This window comes from Trichechus manatus, unplaced genomic scaffold, assembly GCF_000243295.1.
Source record: "Trichechus manatus latirostris isolate Lorelei unplaced genomic scaffold, TriManLat1.0 scaffold00081, whole genome shotgun sequence".
In the NCBI taxonomy this organism is placed as follows: Eukaryota; Metazoa; Chordata; class Mammalia; order Sirenia; family Trichechidae; genus Trichechus; species Trichechus manatus.
In genome coordinates this window covers 8,368,734-8,384,692 of record NW_004444017.1, presented here as the reverse complement: position 1 = coordinate 8,384,692, position 15,959 = coordinate 8,368,734, and the positions used below count along the sequence as shown (strand labels likewise).

The 15,959-nt window shown below is 41.7% G+C and overlaps 1 protein-coding gene across 1 annotated transcript in view; it reads left to right on the top strand.

The window, feature by feature from the left end:
* The first annotated feature begins 302 nt into the window (after nucleotides 1-302).
* The window catches only part of CCDC38 (coiled-coil domain containing 38), a 60,624-nt gene continuing 44,967 nt past the window's right edge, over nucleotides 303-15,959 (top strand). Inside the window, exons 1-6 of the mRNA XM_004381284.2 lie at nucleotides 303-445; nucleotides 1,889-1,953; nucleotides 5,391-5,447; nucleotides 7,604-7,704; nucleotides 9,356-9,521; nucleotides 12,302-12,366. Coding sequence (XP_004381341.1) covers nucleotides 303-445; nucleotides 1,889-1,953; nucleotides 5,391-5,447; nucleotides 7,604-7,704; nucleotides 9,356-9,521; nucleotides 12,302-12,366 — 597 coding nt within the window. The remainder of the gene's footprint in view (nucleotides 446-1,888; nucleotides 1,954-5,390; nucleotides 5,448-7,603; nucleotides 7,705-9,355; nucleotides 9,522-12,301; nucleotides 12,367-15,959) is intronic.

Here is a 15,959-nt window from a genome sequence, read left to right as displayed (position 1 = left end):
GAAGGATACAGGAGTCGGGGGGGGGGGACCTCTGGGCAGGCGAGCGGGTGGGAAAGTGGAAACCGAGTCCTGGGAGGGTGGCAGAGCAGGGAGAACTTCTGCCCAGCGGCTGGGGAGGGAACCTAGGGACAGAGCCCCAGGAGGAGGCAGAGTTGGGTGGGGGACCTCTGCCTGGGGGCTGGGGCGGGAACCTGAGGACAGAGCCGCAGGAGGGACGGAGGAGGGATAAACCTGTGCCCGGGGACGGAGCCCGGGGGGCTGAGCGTCCCCACTGAGGGAACCTGGACGTGGGGAGGAGCGGGATGCGGCTGGGTTATTGCTCTTGGGTCCGCGTGGCCGCGAAGCAGGGTGGCGGGTGCTGCGAACTTTTCGGTTGGCCAGCTCGGCTCTGCTCCGGGATTCCCTACCAGACGGTCCCAGAGAAGGGCAGCCGGGGCGGGGGAAGGTAGAGCCAAGTCCAGATAATCGATTGGCCCTTCCACCTTCCTCCAAGGCCTTCTTGAAGGATAGGTTGCAACTACTCAAGGATCCAAACCCGTTGAGGTAAAACAGGTTTCAGCTTGGTCTCCCTTCGCCCTCCCCAACACCTGTATTTGGTGGGGCCTACATGTACTTGTGGCTTGCAGTGGTTAAGAACCTGGCTGCTAACCAAAACGTTGGCAGTTTGAATCCACCAGCGGCTCCTGGGAAACCCTATGGGCAGTTGTACTCTGTCTTATAGGGCCTCTACGAGTCGGAATCGACTGCACAGCAACGGGTTTTTTTGATTTACATCTACTTGCAAGCAGCCCTGGTGGCGCAGTGGGGAAGCGATTGGTTGCTAATCAAAGGGTCAGAGGTTTGAACCCACCAGCCGCTCCACGGGAGAAAGATGTGGCAGTCGGCTTCCGTAAAGATTACAGCCCTGGGAACTCTATGGGGTTATTCTACTCTGTCCTATCGGGTCTCTACGAGTCCGAGTCCGAATAAACAACAAAGGTTTTGTTGTTGTCTTGGTACATCTACTACTTGCGACCAAGGTTGGGGACAGAATCAATGTTCCTTAGGGAAGATGGGCTGTAATTCTCGCCCACATCTCTACTCACCTATCAATTGCTGTGGAAACTCTGGCAAGCACAGTTTTTGCTAACTACTCCCCTACTTTTATTTCCTCTTGACCTCTAGTTATTTTTTTCAGTTTGCAAAAAGGGCAGTCAGAAGTGTCAACAGAAAAATCCACACAAATTAGTTAGCTCGACGCCAGCAAGGCCTGAAAGGTCAAGCTGAAAATAATTGCCTCATAGTTTTGCTCTGCTTCTGACCTAATCAAAAGAGGCAGGTCCTTGAGCAGGCCAAGGACTCAGTGGCTCCTGGCTTAGTGCAAACAGAAAACTGTTAACTCTGCTGTCTACACACCATCCAAGGACACAGTTCACAGCCCTTTCTGCTTGTGTTTGTCCAAGGTGGGAGGGGAGGAGGTGGGAGAAAAATTTTAAAGGCACTGGTCTGAGAATCTGTCTAAATCCTCATTTGCATGTAGGAGATAAACATAGCTTGTTATTTCTTGGAAACCCTGGTGGCATAGTGATAAACAGTTCTGCTGCTAACCAAAAAGTCAGCAGTTCAAACCTACCAGATGCTCTTTGGAAACCCTATGGAGCAGTTCTACTCTGTCCTATAGGGTGACTAACGAGTCAGAATAGACTCCACGGCAACAGGGTTTTTTTTTCTTTTTTAGAGAATCTGGAAGTCCATTTACATTGGGTTGTAGAAAGGGTTGTGAAAATCAAATACAAACTGCTTCCAATAATGTATGATAAATATGGCTATTGTTAATTTTGTTTAGAGTTGGTCTAGGACTTTAGGATTGGACTTTATGAAACCTCATTCTTTGTTCCTTATTCCCCAGGGCCTGGAAGGTTGAATCTGCACTGAGATGGAGCCAAGTCCCCCAGGTTTGCACTGATATTGCCGGTAGATTCCTTTAATTCAAGGTACAGGGTTTCTTACTAACACTACTTATCAGTTATTCCTCCCTAGTCTTTTCAGACGCTAGTGGTTATTCACAAGACTAGTAGACAGCGGACTAGAAAGAAGACAGATCTGGATATTATCCACTTCGAAAACAGTGTAAGCAGCCATTTCCCTATCAGCCTACTGTGAATGGCACTTTGCACACATTATCTGTGTTTGAAAACTGCAACAAGCCTGTGAGATAGGTGTTATGTGTCAAAGGACCTGTCTCAGTGACCACATGTAATTGCATAAATGTTAGAGGAAAGCAAGAATTAATTAAAGCAAACCAACCAGCATGTTGTTAATTTGAAAGAACAGTATATATTTTACACCCATTTCCATGGGGATGTCTAATAGACATGTAAACATAGCATGTCCAGAAATAAACCTCTGATCTTCCTCAGCCTCCCGCTCCCCCACAGCCTTCTCTGTCTCCACTGATGGCAACCCCATCCTTCCTTGCCTCTGCTGTTTATCTCATATCCCACATCCAAACCATCAGCCAGTCCTGTAGTCTCTTTCAAAATATATCTAGAGTATGACCACCTCTCACCACCTCCGCTACCATCCCAAAAGACCCCGTTATCTCTTGACTGAATAAGGGCTGTAGCCTCCCAGTGCATGTCCCTGTTCTACCCTCACCCCCTTCTGTAGTCTCTTCTCAGCACAGCCGTCAGGGTGGTTCATTTAATGGCTTCCATCTCACTGAGTAAATGACCTACGAAGCCCTGGCAATTTGGCACTTGATATCTCTTGGACCTCATCTATCTCTCTCCCTTTTGCTCACTGTGCTTAAATCCCACCAGCCTCCTTGCTGTTCCTCAAATACACCAAGCACCTTCCTCCTTAGAAAGGTGATGGGAGGAACATTGCTCCATAGAGCTTACACTTATATGGCACTTAGATGCAGCTGAGGCTGTCCTAAATGCTGGACATATATTAACATATAATTAACATATAATCCCACTAGGTAGGCATTATTCTTATCATCTTTTTTGGTGGTTGTTGTTGGTTGCCTTCCAACCCAAGGCAACCTTATGTGTAACAGAAAGAAATGTTGCCTAGTGCTGTGCCATCTTCATGATCATTGGTATGTTTGAGTCCATTGTTGAGGCTATTGCTCATGCCTTTCTAAATATGGGAAAGCAGAGGTACAAGGATTAAGGGGCATAGATGGGAGTCTATGCTCTTAAGCACTCACTTGTACTGCCTCTAAAAACCAAGGCTTGCAATCACACACCATCATTTTAAATCCTTAATATTTCTGAGATCTTTTTCTCTTTTCATTCATTGGGAGTTGGATTTGAACTCGTATTTTAAATGTGAATTTGCAGGCATTTGCTAGGTAAACCGAAACCCAAAAACCCATTGCCTTCTAGTTGATTCCAACTCATAGTGACCCTATAGGACACAGTAGAACTGCCCCATAGGGTTTCCAAGGCTGTAAATCTTTACAGAAGCAGACTGCCACATCTTTTTCCCATGGAGAGCTGGTGGGTTAGCAGCTGAGCGCTAACACTATGCCACCAGGGCTCCTTATACATTTAAAAGGGCATCCCAAAATAAGATGATTTGTCTTATTGTTCCTGTTGTATGCACACCTTTTTACATAAACCCGAGTATCTTTTTTTCCCAAAATGAAAATATCTTTATTATTTTTCTCATTATAAAAGTAACACAAGCTCATTGAGAAATTTGAATGATACAAAAAAGTATAAAAAATTCAGGACCTGGATTAAGGTGAGGCAAGTGCCTCACAGGCACAAAATTTTAAGGGACGCTAAAAACTCAGTCATCGAGATAAACAATATTTTAATTCGTTATTTAAAAAAACGAATTTAAAAAATCCAAGATGAACAAAGTATCAAAATTTTAAGCAAAGACAAGATCTGTGAGCCAGGACCAGGGTGAGAGGAGTGAAGTGCTCACCCTTGGGGCTGTGCAAGTATAGGCTCAGATCTTGTCTTTATTTCAATTCTTCATATTTTGTTCCTCATGGATTTTCATGCACCAATCACCAGAAAGTCAAAATAATCAAAAATGTCTTTCTCCTATATGCTATTTTTGGAGTCCTACTGGTACAGGTTAAGAACTCAGGTTGTTAATCAAAAGGTCAGTAGTTGGAATCAACCAGCCATTCCTTGGAAACCCTATGCGGCAATTCTACTCTGTCCTATAGGGTCGCTATGAGTTGGAATCGACTCGGCGGCAAAGAGTTATATGCTATTTTTAGGAGAAAAATATATATGACAAGAAAACAAGGTAATATGGAAGTTTTTTTTAAACTGGCTGATCTTTTACACCCTTTTTTAATGGGGCTATGGATCGACCTGGAAACCCTGTTGGCATACTGGTTAAGCGCTATGGCTGCTAATGAAAGGGTCTGCTGTTTGATCCACCAGGCGCTCCTTGGAAACTCTATGGGGCAGTTCTACTCTGTCCTATAGTGTCACTATGAGTCTGAAACAAATCGACAGTGATTTTTTTTTTTTAATGCATCGACTTGATGGCACACGACAACATGCAATGAGTTGTTGTTAATACTGAGGTGAAATACTGTCAGATTTTAAATCATCATTTTTCCTTAAAAAAATAGTGCCTTAGCATTGATCTTGATAACTGCGTTTTTTTGTTTTGTTTTGTTTTGTTTTGTTGGCACCCCCTTAAATTTCGTGGCCAAGGTGAGTGCCTCACTCACCTAACCCTAATCCCAGGCCTGATAAAAATGAAAGGAAAGATTGCTCCAAATCAGAGATAACCACTATTAATGTTTGGGGAAGAACTTTGCAAATACCTCTCTGAGTCTACATGAATTTTTATTCACACTATTCCAACTCTTGAGATATTTTGTTTTTTACTAAATAAAATATAGTGGACAGAGGTAAATAAAAAGTGACTACAGCATCATTTTAAGGGGATGCATGGCAATCCATTATATGGATATACCATAGTTATTTAACCAACTCCCTATTTATTAAATAGGACTGTGGCAAACGTTATTGTACATACTTTTTCACCCACTGGTCTGATTATTTTCTTGGGAGAAGTTCCTAGAATTGGAATTGCTTGTTTAAACGGTTTATGTGTGCACTGCTTTTAAAACCAGTGAAGGCTGTTTGGAAGTCACTGGGAGTTGAATTTAGTCCCTTTATACAGTGTTTGGAGTCCCTGGGTGGTGCAAATGGTTTGCGCTTGACTGCTAGCCTAAAGGTTGGCAGTTCAAACCCACCCAGAGGCACCTCAGAAGAAAGACCTGACGATCTGCTTCTGAAAGGTCACGGCCATGACAACCCTACAGAGCGGCTCTATTCTGCACGCATGGAGTCAGCAACTAACAACGACAACATACAGTGCTTGTGAAATTTTTTTAAATATGTTTCCTTTTCTTTGGACAGGTCCAGGAGACAAAATGATATTATCAAATTTTATGTTACCGTCACTAACATCTGAAGGTAAAGAACAAACAATCAATGAGTTCTTGCTTTGTACCTCATACTGTTAGGTTCCAGAGTAGATTGGGAGAGTAACAAAAGGAGATTGTTACACCATAAGCATAACACATGGTCTCTCTATGTAAAGAGTTTATAAACTACCTGCTAAGAAGATTCTGTTCCACTTTTTAATTCTGCTTTATTTTTCCACAGAACCTTATCACTTTTTAACATAGAAGTTACTTACTTTATTTTTATCTTTGATTGTCTATTACCAACTCCTTGACTCAACTCCACCCCTACCCCAGAATAAAATTTACCAGAATAGAGATCTTTGTTTTGTTCACTAGTGTATCATCAACACCTTAATAGGGCCTGGCACATAGCAGAGGCTCAACAAGTATTTGTTGGAGGAAGGAAGGAAAGAAGGGAAGGGGGGAGGAAAAAAGGAAGGGAGGAAGGAAGGAAGGGAGGAAGGAAGGAAGGAAGGGAAGAAGGAAGAAAGGGAGAAAAGGAGAAAGGAAGGGAGGGAGGGAGGGAGGAAGGGGAGAATTAGGACAAGGCAAATAGACTGGCAGCAAGAGGCAAGGCGAGAAGGAAGTGAGATTTTGTGAATGTGGCAGAGAAAATAATGCCTCCCCCAAAGATGTCTACATTCTAATCTCTGGAACCTGTGAATACGTTACTTACCTTACATGGCAAAAGAGACTTTGCAGTCCCTGGAGAAAGACATCATGCTTGGTAAAGTAAAGGGTCACCAAAAAAGAGGAAGTCCCTCAACGAGATGGATTGACACAGTGGTTGCAACGATGGGCTCAAGCATAGCAACGATTGTGATGAGGCTCAGGACTGGGCAGTGTTTCATTCTGTTGTACACAGGGTCGCTGTGAGTCAGAACCGGCTTGATGGCAGCTGACAACAACAACAATAGCAAGACTCATTTCAGACTTCTGCCGTCCAGAACTATAAGATAATAAATTTATGTTGTCTTAAGTCACTAAGTTTGTGATCATTTGTTACAGCAGCAACAGGAAACTAACACAGTAAGGAAGAGGCAGTGAAGAGAAAGGTTTCACCTAAGGTGGTTACGTATCAATGAAGGGATTTGCAAGGCAGCTTAGGGAAGAGTAATACGTAGTATGGAAAAAGGGAGAGCTCTGAGTAGCCAGGGTTCAGCTGACAGAATTTGACTTGTAGAACTAAGAAGATCCCATTTTGCAAAAGTGGAGTGCTGGAAAGAGGTTGCGTCAGTGGCCGAATGAGCTGTCAAATGAGACCCTTTGGTAAGGCACGAGGCTTTGGCTAATGGTGGAGTCTAGTGAGTTTGAAAGGCTTGCTAGCAGCTAGTGCTTATAGTGAGTTTATAATTCAGAAAGCTTGGGGTTCACAAGTTTAACTTTTACTGTTTCTAACTGAAATGAACATGACTTTGAAGCCCCTAAATCTGCTTGGATGGAGAAAAATATCATCTTGTCAGTTCCAGACCACTTATAGATTTAAACTTGGTCACTTGGGGACTTAAACACAGGCTTTCAAAATGTGAAGCCACCTGGGGTGAGATAGGGCCTAAGTTTGTAGGATTTTTTGGAGGGGCAGAAATGTTGGTCAGGGAGAGGTGTCCTGCCCACCAGAGGTTGTAGGGGCCCCATCCTGGGATGTTGGGGTCCTGCCTGGTCTGGGATTGGTGGTGTGGGGCAGCAACTCCGAGCACTCTTGTGGGTCAACTGTCCTGTCCTGTTGGGGATACTGTTCCACACTCCTGCTGTCCCCAGGCCCAGCCTCCTGGACTTGACCGCAGGGCAGTGATGGGTATCTTTGTAGTGGTGGCAAGAAGCAACATCTTAATATTTCAAACTGTGATCCCACTCTTCTGTCAAAAACCTCCTTTTTTATTTATTGAACAAATATCTACTCACCCACCATAAAGCACTAAGTGCTGTGTTGGGGGCCGCCAGGAACAGAGGCGCTGTGGCTCCCGCTGTGGGATCCAGGCCCTGTATCTCCACCTTCAGCTGTGGTGGGGGGGTGGGGGGTGGGGTGGGGCACGAGGCTGTCAGCCTCCTACCTTCTCAGAGGCCCGCTCTGCCCCTTACTCTACCTTAGCTGATGGGAGCCTCTCCGTCCTGTTCAGCACAAGCGGGACAATAGAAGTTTTGCTTTTTTTTTTTTTTAATCAGATAAATCGAAAGATGACTCCATCAAACAAGACAGGCCGTACAGGATCTTTTTCAAAGATCTCTTTCTTTTCAAAGAAAATGAGATGGCAGAGAAGAAAAAGGTAAGGTTTTGTTAAAACTACAGTTCTAATTAATTAGAATCAGTCTGTATACTACTGCTGAGAACTTCACGGGGTCTGAGACATGGAGTCAGACATCGATGCGTGTGGTGTGTGCCTCACATTGTGCTGGAGAGGCGTTGTTAACACCTGGCGGAGCAGCATCCAGCTCACGTTGTAGGAACCAAAGAGATCGCCACCTAGTGGGCGAAGACAGACACACCATCAAAATCTGGTATGACCGGTAGGATATACCCTGTTTTTCACAATTCCAAAACTGGAATCCAGCTTACAGCGAAGGGCTGTCATACTTAATTGGCAGTACATAAAACAATTGTGCATCTTACAATAAATGGCATTTTGATGCATTACAGTCATAGAGGCATGGAAAAGAAACATAGAGAAAGGAACGCTCATCTGTGCTGCTGAGAAGTGGATGGTGGTCATGGTGGTGGTAGTGGCGGGGTGTGTGTGTATAAAGACTTCATTGAGAAGATAACAGGAGCTGAGTCTTCAAGAATAAGTGATATTATGCTGAATGAAATAAATCAGTCCCAAAAGGTCAAATATTGTATGATCCGACTTATATGAAATGTCCAGAATAGGCAAATGTATAGAGACAAAAGTTTATTAGTGGTTACCAGGAGCAGGAAAGAGGCAGAAAGAGGGAGTTGTTGCTTAGGGGACACTGAGCTTCTTTCAAGAGCAATGAAAAAATTTGGAAGTGGATAGTGGTGATGATTGCCCAACATTATAAACATAATTAATGTCACTGAATTGTATATGTAAAAAATGTTGAAATGGCAAATGTTTTGTTATATAAATACTTAACACAATAAATATTTAGAAAAAAAAATTTTAAAGAAGAAGTCAAAATTTGCCCAGCACATATGGATAAGAGAACGTACATGTGTGTGTTGAGGAAAGGGGCAAGGGAATGAGGCCGAAAGGCCATTTTAGAATTATTTGGTATGAAGCTAAATCATCAGTGAGGCTAATTATCCCCCCTGTGCCTTGCAGAGTTAATCCCACTACCCGTATGGTCAGAGCTTATACTGCCTGGTGGTTCACATTTCATAAGATTTGCTTTCTTTACTTCCAGAGGTAAAGGTTGACTAGAAGACTTTCTTTGTCCTTATTAGAATGAGGAAAATATATAGAAATGCTTAACAATTGATCCATCTGCAAGGCGATGGCTTTCTACGTGTGTTGTAGAGTTTTGTTGAATTTTAACCAAAATTAAATTTTTAATTTTATATTGAAAGCCTTATTTTTTATATCTTCTTTGAAGGCCTGTTTTTTTCAAGTTGTCTGTTCCACAGAATCAACTCTTTTAGATCAGTGGACTTTCCAAGTGTATATCTGCATTTTGAGCAAGATAAGAAAATAAAACCAGAACACTTTATAGGCTCGTATATAACAAACAAAAGTTAATTATTTAAAAATATTTTTCTTCAGCTTCATACAGGAAGGAAATAAAAACTATACATATTCCTTCGAAGGTGAGAACTTGGGGTTGTTTGGTTTGATGTATTAGTAATGATATGAAAAGAGAGAAAAGGACTTATTGCAAATTATATTTTTACACGTGATCACTATTTTAAGACATTATTTTGGTATATTAGAAATTTTTTTGAACTTTCCACTTGGGCAGGAGAGGTTTATGAGCCACAGTATGAAAGTGCACCAAAAGTCTACTTTTTCATCCCGAATGAAGAGTCGTTCACACCTGGGCCAAATAGCTTTTTACGCTGATGCAGCTGGTGGCTCACCTGAAAACTTTGGGCTAGATCCCACTCTTATTCTTAGATTAAAAGAAGGTAAGTCTCATTCTACTGATTGTTTATGAACATTGTTTTGAATATCTAACGCTAATGTCAGGTTTGGGAAGTATGCGACTCACAATAGGGTGGTGGAGTCTTTGCAAATGGGTCTGAGGATCGAGAGAGAATCTATTTTAAATAAGGAAACATACTTTTCCAAGAAGTAGACTGTTACTCATTTTCATGGCTCTTAGGAAGAAAGGCACTGCCAAAATTTTATAGTGTTAAAGTTAGCAAAGGTGAATAGAATATAAAGGTAATGGATCTGGCCATTCATTTATACAAACTGAGGTTTGTATAAATTTAGAAATTTGATTGCCCAGGCCATAGAACTCATATACCCAGAATCAGGAAGCTAATAGAATTAAAAAACAGGCAAGCTTAGAAAAGTCCCTAAGTTTGCCTGTGGTTGCAAAAATACAACTGGTTTTAATGACCTTTAGAGCCTCACGTACTTTGGACATATTATAGAAGGGATCAGTCCCTGGAGAAGGACACCATGCTTGGTAAAAATAGAGGGTCAGTGAAAAAAAGGAAGACTACAAATGAGATGGATTGATACAGTGGCTGCAACAGTAGGCTCAAACATAGCAGTGATTATGAGGATGGCACAGGGCCAGGCCGTGTTTCGTTCTGCTGTACATAGGGTCACTATGAGTCGGACACAACTCAACAGCAGCTAACAAAGGCAACGTGTTAAAATACTGCAAGAGGATACTTGTTGCTTTATGATAGAGGGACAAACTGGTAATCAAAATGTCATTGGTGTTTCCTACTTAAAGATCAGGAAGTGCCTATAAGTGAGATAGAAAGTGGTTTGACTATAATGAGGTTAAAGTGATTTATGTTAGGATAATAAAATCATAAACTCTTCTCTCAAAATGAATTTTCCCAATTTTTTAAACTAGAAAGAAATAGAGGAAAAGAGAAAGGAAGGGAGGGAGGGAGGAAGAAATATATTAAGTGTCATGGATTTGCTGTGGCAGCTTAAAAAAACATTTCTCTGGCTCCTGAAGTTAATACACTTTCCCATGGGGGAAAAAAAATCTTCAGAGAACAAGAAAAGCACTTAGGAGAGGACTTTGGATTCAATAACTAATGTAGCAAAAAGGAAGCCATGTTACCCTATTTAGAAGATCCCATAGTTGCATATTCTACGCTATAATTGTATGAGAAGGTAGCAAATGATAGGCCACAAGGTGATATCGGTAACTAGGCCACAAGTTTTAGAGTAACATATCCTCTTAGGCTAATTTACACTGTGGTAAGAAACCACCTCCTAAATTTCAGTGACTTACCACAGGGGTTTATTTCTTGTTCACTTTCCAACTTCAGTGCTTTTCTCTGAGTCCTCTACTGAAGGAACAGCCCCTGTCTGGGACATTACTGCAGTTGTGGCAGAAAGAAAACAAAGAACCATGTGGTAGCTCTTAAAGCGTCTGCTTGCAGGCAATACAGGTTATGTCAACTCCGGTTTCATTGGCTAAATCAAGTCAGACATGCCTGAGATCAGTGGAGTGGTGGGGAAGCCAATCCTCTCACAGAGAGGGGCAGCAAATATCTGGAAATGATAATATAATCTACCATCATTAGTATCTTCATTTAACAGATGAGGAAACTGAGGTTTTGAAACAGTAAATAATTTACTCATGTTTCTACAGCTAGTAAGAGGAGGAGGCAGGATATGACCCCAGAAGACCGTGGCCTCCTAGTGCAGCATAAGCTCATTGGTTTTTTGAGAAATACTATTCTCCTACTTCTGTTTACATTTTTATTAAGAGACTTTACTCTATACCACTTCTCATAATTACTACACCTTATGCCTCCTAGTGCAAGGAGCCCTGGTGGTGCAATGGTTAAGCGCTAGGCTGCTAACCAAAAGATTGGCAGTTCGAACCCTTCGAAAGACCTCGTGATGTGCTCCTGTAAAGATGACAGCCTAGAAAACCCTATGGGGCAGTTCTACTCTGTTACATTTGAACACTATGGGTTGAAATCAACACAATGGCACCTAACAACAATAACAACATGTCTCCTAGTGCAATATGAACTCATTGATTATTTGGAAAAATTATTTTATTTCTACTTCTATTTATATTTTTAGTAAGGACTTTATCCTATACCACATCCCATTGGTTTTCATGAAGTGATCATTACTGACATGCAGTATATGTCTAGTTTTGCAGTGTAAAGAAACCTTGAAATGAAACTTTTGGTATTTACTATTGTGAGGTCGCAGAACTAGTTGTCATTTTTTCCTTTCCTATTAATAAAATTTGGTTTGTGATGCCCAAAAAGATTTTGACTAAGGACTTCAGTTTTATATCTAGATTAGCCAAGCGTTACGATTTAAAACATTTCAGACTTATTTTGTGAACCACAGGCTTCAGAGTTGTACAGACCAGAGTGTTATTCCTTTTCTGTCACTTATTAGCTGTGTGATCCTGGACAAGCATCTTGACGTCTCTGAGCTTTAGGACTTCATATACAGGACGGGGATAGTAAAATATACCTAATCCAAGTTGTTTGGATTAAATGAAATGATATACTTAAAGTGTCTAATAAAATTCCCGGAATATGATGGACACAGAATAGGTAGTGTTTACTATTATTAAATTAGTTTTTAAGTGGTTAGGAAAAACATTGATTTGAAGGTATATATATTTTTTAAAAGTCCAGATATATACTATTGCAATAATTTAGTTACTTAGCTTTTATTTTATACATCTTTGAAGGATAATAAACTAAACCTAAGTCTATTTCAATTTTCTTTAAAGGTGCAGACACAAAAAAGACTGTCCATGAATTTATTAATGATCAGAGAGACAGGTTTCTTCTTGAGGTAGTAAATATAATTTTTTCCCCTATTAGCCAAATGAAAAACTTCTTGAGCAGCATTGACAAGGTTTCATTTTTCCATTGCGTGCCCCAGATCTATCGGCTGAACAGATTGGTTCATTCATGTGTTTGTTCATTTGTTCAACAAATATTTGTTGAATATATTGAGTGCTTTCTATGTGTCAAGGAGTGAACAAAACAAAGGCCCTACCCTCAGACAGCTTATATTCTAGAATCCCAGACAGGATTCTACATTTCCTGTAACATAATCAGGAAAATTATTCTAGACTAGTGGTTCTCAAACTGAACCCTGCTTCAGAATCACCTGGAGGGCTTGTTAAAACCCAGGTTGCTGCTCCCCACCTCAGGGTTCCTGATTCAGCAGCACTCCAGTGGGACTTGAAAATTGGCATGTCTAACAAGTTCCCAGGTGTTGCTGATACTGCTGGTCTGGGAAGCCCACTCTGAGAACCACTGCTTAGAGGGTAGCTGGTCCCATTATCTTCCTTTTTCTCAGTTCTCTCCCCCCATGATCAGGATAGTACCTGAGAAGCCCAGTTTAATCCAGATTCTCCTGGACCTTTGATTGAATACGGTGAGAGCCTAGGCAGAGAAACTGAGCACATCTTTCCAAACCGTGAAATAACTACACAACCCTTCCAGCTTCCCCTATACACACAAATGCCAGAAAGGAGCACTAGGTCCTTTCCATTAATATTAGAAATTGTACTAAAGATGGTACTTTCTCTTAGTGCCACCCATTGATCATACAAATAGCCCATGCCCTCTCCTACTCTCCTGGATGACTGAGTCACAACTTTTTCTCTCTCCTCAGGCCTCCCACATCAACTCTCCCGTTTTCATTTTAGTTCCTGACCTGGTTTCCTATGTCACTGAGAAAATAGAAGCAGTCAAAAGAAAATGTCCTAAAGCTCCCCCTACAATACCTCCCCACCTTCTTGCATCTGTGCCTGTATACATTGCTCCCCAGGTGTGCTCCTTCTAATGACAATGCCCCAACTTTTACGTAAGAGCCCATCCCCTCTTGCCTATAGAAAGACAGATGGTCCTGGCAGTTTTAAGAATGGAAAACAGGACTTCTGGGCAACATGGTGCTATAGACAGAAGCACCACGCTGTTCCTCCACAGCAAAGATCTGAAAAACTAAGTCAAAGACCAACATCAATCCTGAAACCCTAAGCATCAAATGAAGAGATAAAGAACTCAGCCAAGCACCGAATGGAATAAGAAACTGACATAGAACACAGAGGGAGATACACGCAGAGGTCCCCTATCAGCTAATGCAGCACGGATCCTCCATCTTGGACTCCTGTCGGAGATCAGAGAACAGGGAGTATGGGAAAGCAGCTTCACATATCTCCCAGCAGGAAACAGAATAACCAGTAACCAGCAACATACACTTTCCCATCCCCCCATCCTTATTCACACTCACTTGGCCTCCTCTGCTCCCTGAGGCCACAGTCTCTTGGCCCGGAAGCACCAGCTTCACGCCTGTGCTGCTTGGATTCCACTTCCCTGCACTGGCCAGCTCCCTGAGTACCATTTGTTGGTTGCTGGTGTTGCTTTTTTCTGGTTCTTTTGGTTTCTTCCATACCTCTTACCACTTCCCCCTCCTTTCTCTCAAATACCGGGCTCCATGTGCCATCTTTGCTTCTTCCTGAAAGGCTGTGAAATGCCACTCGACTGTGGAACTGCTTCCCAGCCCATGCTGGTGGGATCCCTGGGACTTTTTTTGTTTGTTTTGATTTATTCGTTTCTTTGATTTCTTTTTCTTTTATTGGCTTGGGAGCCCCTTCTAGCCAGGCAGTACTGTGCGACTTGGGAGCTACTCCCTCAGTCTGTGCAGCTGCGCAGTGTGATTCCTGGGGGCATTTCTTGTTTCTTGTTTTTCTTGTTTGTTTTCTTTTCTTTTCTCTTTTTCCCTGTTTGTCTTTCTTCATTTCTCAGTTTATTGCCTCTGTATGCTTACTTTCTTTTCCTGTTTCTTGAATACTTGGCACTGTATGACACCTCTACCTGTTCTAGCCAGCATGTCCTTCACAACCTGGGAGCAACTTCCCCAGTCCTCGCAGCTGCACTGCTGGGATCGTTTGGTGCTTTTCTTTTCTAATTTTTATTTATTCATTATTTTCTTTTACCCTTTTTCTTTCTTTTTGTTTTTCTCCATTTCTCAGTCTCTCATCACTCCAATGACAAGCTCCCTTAGCACTCTTTTTTGTTTGTTTGTTTTTGGTTCCTGTTCCTTTATCCTCTCTCTCCTCTTTCCCATACCAATCTTAGCTCCACACATCACAATCCCCTGCCTCCTTCCTGCCTCCCTGCACAGTGCACTGAACATCACACCCCCACGCAGCACAGGCATGACCTACTAGAACCTGCCCTGAACTTATTGCCGGCCTGCCCTCTTGGCCCTCATACGTGGCACAAACAACCTGTCCCAGCAACTCCCCTTCAACTGGACCTGCCCTGCTGTACCATACCTGAGTGACTGACCCTGCCCATTGGAGAAGGAGGTGAAAAGTATCATACCCTCAGATGAGCAAACAACAAAGAATGCACAGCCCACCTGCTCAGACATAACCAAATAAAACAAAAAAGCAGGATGAAACAAACAAATCTACAATCAATAAACGAGGAAAATAACTACTGAATGTCCTGAAGACAGCAGACAATATCAAAAAATATTTAAAAAATAGGACAAGATGGTTCCAGTAGGTGTCCAAAATAAAACACCAGATGAATTTCCAGTAGAAGAAAAGGCACTAGAACTACCTGATAGGGAATTCAAATCTCTGATATTCAAAGGTATCCAAGAGTTGAAGCAAAAATCAGACAAAATGAGGAAAAAATAGACAAATTCATGGAAAAGGCAGCTAAATTCATGGAAAATACAGACCAAAAAAATGGAAGACTTCAGGAAAATAATACAGGAACAAAATACCAAAATAAATTCACAACTAGAAATCATACAAAAACATCAATTAGAAATCCAAAAGATAAACAAAAAGATTTGGACAGTGTCATAGAAGGGCTGAGTGGCAGGTTTGAAATGATGGAAGACAAGTTCAGCAAAATTGAAGACAAACACTTGGATACAATTCTGCTTGAGGAAAAATCAGAAAAAAAAGAAGAAAAATGAAGAAACACTGATAATTATGTGAGACACAATCAAAAGCAAAAATTTTTGAGTGATCAGAGTTCCAGAACAGGCGGAGAAAACAGAAAACACAGAGAGGATCACTGAAGAACTGCCGACAAAAAACTTCCCTAATATCATGAAAGATGCAAAGCTGACCATCCAAGAAGCTCAACGAACCCCATATAGGATAGACCACAAAAGGAAATCACCAAGGCATATCATAATCACACTTGCTAAAACCAAAGACAAACGAAAAATCCTGAGAGCAGCTCGAGAAAAACAAAAAATCACATACAGAAGAGAAACAATAAGATTAAGCTCGGATTATTTGGCAGAAACCATGCAAGCAAGAAAGCAATGGGATGACATATATAAAACCTTGAAAGAAAAAAATTGCCAGCCAAGAATAATATATCCTGCAAAACTCTCATTCAAAT